Source organism: Pristiophorus japonicus, chromosome 4 (genome assembly GCF_044704955.1).
Source record: "Pristiophorus japonicus isolate sPriJap1 chromosome 4, sPriJap1.hap1, whole genome shotgun sequence".
Classification (NCBI taxonomy): Eukaryota; Metazoa; Chordata; class Chondrichthyes; family Pristiophoridae; genus Pristiophorus; species Pristiophorus japonicus.
The window spans coordinates 66,861,271-66,865,207 of record NC_091980.1 but is presented as its reverse complement, the minus strand read 5'-3'; the positions used below and the strand labels follow the sequence as shown (position 1 = coordinate 66,865,207).

The 3,937-nt window shown below is 42.4% G+C and overlaps 1 protein-coding gene across 1 annotated transcript; it reads left to right on the top strand.

Annotated features, from left to right (window-relative positions):
• Window positions 1-2,046: 2,046 nt before the first annotated feature.
• LOC139262076 (heterogeneous nuclear ribonucleoprotein A3-like) lies at window positions 2,047-3,192 on the top strand. The gene has a single exon (XM_070877231.1). It carries the CDS (start codon window positions 2,092-2,094, stop codon window positions 3,058-3,060), a length of 969 nt encoding a protein of 322 aa, XP_070733332.1. The 5' UTR covers window positions 2,047-2,091; the 3' UTR covers window positions 3,061-3,192.
• The last annotated feature ends 745 nt before the right edge of the window (window positions 3,193-3,937 follow it).

Genomic DNA, 3,937 nt, shown 5'->3' with positions numbered 1-3,937 from the left:
GGACTGGCGGATAACTAATGCAATACCTATATTTAAGAAGGGGACTAGAACATGTCCAGGGAATTATAGACCAGTCAGCTTAACATCAGTGGTAGGAAAAATAATGGAATCCCTACCAAAGGAGAAAATAGAAGAACATCTGGGAACCAAAAATATAATAACGAATAGTCAGCAAGGATTTCAAAAGGGAAAGTCTTGCTTGATCAACCTGATTGAATTTCGTGAAGAGGTAACTGAGAGAGTAGACAATGATAATGCAGTAGATGTAATTTATCTAGATTTTCAAAAGGCCTTCAATAAGGTACCGCACAATAGACTGATGAACAAGGTCAGAGAATGTGGAGTCAGGGGTCAAGTAGCAGAATGGATAGCTAGCTGGCTTCAAGACAGAAAGCAGAGAGTGGGGTAAAAGGTAGCTATTCACAGTCGCAGAAGGTGGGTAGTGGTGTTCCACAAGGATCAGTGCTGGGACCACTGTTGTTCACAATTTATATTAACGATTTAGACTTTGGAATCAAAAACACAATTTCTAAATTTGCAGATGACACCAAATTGGGGGCGATAGTCAATACTGAGGAGGACTTCAACAAATTACAGGAGGACATTAATAAACTTGCAGAATGGGCATATAATTGGCAAATGAATTTCAACACAGATAAATGTGAGGTATTACATTTTGGTAGGAAGAATAGGGAGGTCACTTATTACTTGGAGGATGCGAGTCTAGGTGAGATAGAGAAACAAAGAGATCTTGGAGTACAAATACACAAATCACTGAAAGTTGTGACACAGGTTAGCAAGGCCATAAAAGAAGCAAACCAAGCTCTAGGGTTTATTTCTAGAGGTATAGAATTGAAAAGTAGGGAAGTTATGCTAAACCTGTATCGAACCTTCGTTAGATCACTCTTACCGAGTAATGTGTACAGTTCTGGTTGTCATATTATAAAAAGGATATAGAGATACTGGAGAGCGTGCAGAGAAGATTTACAAGGATGATACCAGAAATGCGAGGGAATACGTTTCAGGAAAAGATGAAAAAGGAAGGCTGAGGGATGATCTAATAGAGGTGTTTAAAATTATGAAAGATTTTGAGACTGGATACAGAAAAAATGTTTCCATTTGTGGGAAAGAGCATAACTAGAGACCATCAATATAAAATAGTCAGCAAGAAAACCAATAGGGAATTCAGAAGAAAATTATTTACTCAAAGAGTGGTGAGAACGTGGAACTCGCTACCACAGGGAGTGGTTGAAGCGAATAGTATAGATGTATTTAAAGGAAGGCTATACAAGCACATGAGGGAGAAGGGAATAGATGGTTATGTTAAAAGATTTAGATGAGGAAAGATGGAAAGAAGCTGGAGTGGAGCATAAATCCAGCATGGACTTGTTGGGCTGAATGGCCTGTTTCTATGCCATATATCCAATGTAATCCTGTTACATTTTTATGCCTGATGAAACACCTGGAAGGAGCATTAACTAATAAGGCAGGTGGCGCATTTCTGGCGCGGAATGAACACGTGCACACTGCCTAGCGTATTGGTTCTGTAGGCGCCCATTTTATGCCTGTAAAATGTGCTCAGCTCCATCCAATTTCAAAGATAACGTGTTTTCTTTATGCATGGCCCTTTAAGCAGCTGCAGGAAGACATGATGGTTTCCTGCCGCCAAAGAAGTTCTGAGCTTCCAATGAGAGGCATCACGACGGTGGGAGGCTGCACACGATATGCAAATTCAGTAGGCCCCATAAATTTGGTCAGGGTCAGTGCCAGTGCAGACTGTTATAGAGGTAGGGATTTGTTTTTATAATACTGTACTTCATCTCAAGCAAGCACTACTAAATGTTGCAGTTTGAGGCAATCATTCCGAAGTATCTATCTATCTGCCGCTAATATTTCTGCTGAGGACAATGGAACAGACAGGCTGGTGAACTGCAGCACAGAATGGGGCCGGGGTTACCTAGCAGCCAGAAACTGTCCAATCAGGAGGACGCAGCTAGGGCGAGGCCCCGCCCCCCGCGCAGCCGCTTTATAAAGCGCTCATTAGGCAGGCAGTCAGTCTCCTGCAGTGTGAAGTGAAAGCCGTTGTACAACATGGCGAAGGAACAGCTCTGTAAGCTATTTGTTGGCGGGCTCAGCTTTGAAACGGTCGAAGGCAACCTGAGAAACCATTTTGAGCAATGGGGGCAGCTCACTGACTGTGTTGTAGTACAAGATACAATCACCAGGCGCCCCCGAGGCTTTGGCTTTGTCACATACTCTTCGCCGAGCGAGGCGGATGCTGCAATGGCTGCTAGGCCTCATGTCTTAGATGGCCGCACGGTGGATCTCAAGCGAGCTGTGCCGAGGGAAGATTCCAACAAACCTGGTTTCAACATGAAGGTAAAGAAGATCTTTGTTGGCGGTATAAAAGATAACCTTGATGAGAATGATTTACAAAGCTACTTCTCGGGCTATGGTATAATTGAAAAAGTAGATGTGATCTGTGACCGAGACACTGGCAAGAAAAGAGGCTTTGCCTTTGTGTACTTCGATGACCATGATTCTGTTGATAAAGCTGTTATACAGAAGTACCACATGATTAATGGCTACCGGTGTGAAGTCAAGAAAGGTTTGTCGAAGGAAGAAATGCAGAGCGGAAGTAGACCTCGCGGTCGAGGTGGCAACTTTGCCCAAAGAAACGGCCGGAGTGATGGCAATTTCGGAAATTCAGCTGGATATGGTGCCCAAGGCGGCGGAGGCGGCTACTACAATGATCGAGGAAATCGAAGCGACGTCTATGGTGGTTATGGTGATGGTGGACATCCTCGACGTGATCGTTCCTTTTCAGGCGGAAGTTATGGCGATCAAATTGGGAGCTATAGAGGAGGTGGTAGCGGATACGATCGTGGAAATTTCCAGGATTCCTATGATAACTTTGGGAGCTATTCCCCTGAGCAGTCCCACTATGGCCCCATGAGAGGAGGGGGCGGTATGGATAAATATGGTGCTGGACCCTATAGGGGAGATTATGGTGTTAGTAATAGAAGTAGAAACAGAGATTTGGGAGGATATGCCTTTTAGCTTGTTGTTTGGGGCGGGGTGATGGTTTAAGAAAGGGGCAGCAAAGCTACAAAATGTATTCAAGTAATGCACACCAAGAAAACTGCATACTTTTGTTTTAACTTTTTTTCATAATAAACTACATTGAATTTATCTTTTTGTCTGTAGTCTTTCTGGGTAGTCTACCTGAAGATGCTGAGGGTTTTAACCCTGTGATGTCTGTATAGCAGTTTACTTGCAACTTTGTTTCCTGTTCACCCTATGAATTATGACCTCTAACTTGTTCCCAGACACATTTTGAATGCATGTAGTTCTTGTCAGTTTTCAACCATTGTTTTAAAAAAAGATTCCTGGTGGGGTTTGGGAGAGAATGTGTTGCAGTGGATCCATTAACCTTGATAAATTCTCCTCTCCTTTTCCCATGTCTTCACTTATCAATTTCCAGTAATTGAATTGGGGCTTTTATTCTGCTACTGATTTTCATTTGAGGTTCTGAGCCCCACTTAATGTTCAGGACTTTTTTTTTTAAATTGAGGACTTTAACAAAACCACTTTTTTTGTAAAAACATTTTTCCTTAATCTTCACCTGGTAGTTGCTATGTATTCCTATTCTTGGATATTTTAAAGGGGCTGGAAAGAACATAACATAACAGAGCAGGCTCAAATGGTCTGTCATTCGATAAGATAATTGCTGATCATCTCTCTCCGCTCCATCTTCCTACACCATCTCCCTATACCTTGATTCCAAAAAGGGCTTGTTTTTGGTAAGTCATTGTACTGAGCTTTGTTTTTGAGGTCTGACCCTATTGAAGTTTTTGCTTGGATAGAAAATAAGTGCAGGAGAAGGCCATTTGGCCCTTCTATCCTGTACCATCATTCAATATGATTGTGGCTGATC

Coding starts and splice junctions, on each gene's coding strand:
- LOC139262076 (XM_070877231.1), top strand. CDS start 2,092: ATGGCGAAGGAACAGCTCTGTAAGCTATTTGTTGGCGGGCTCAGCTTT.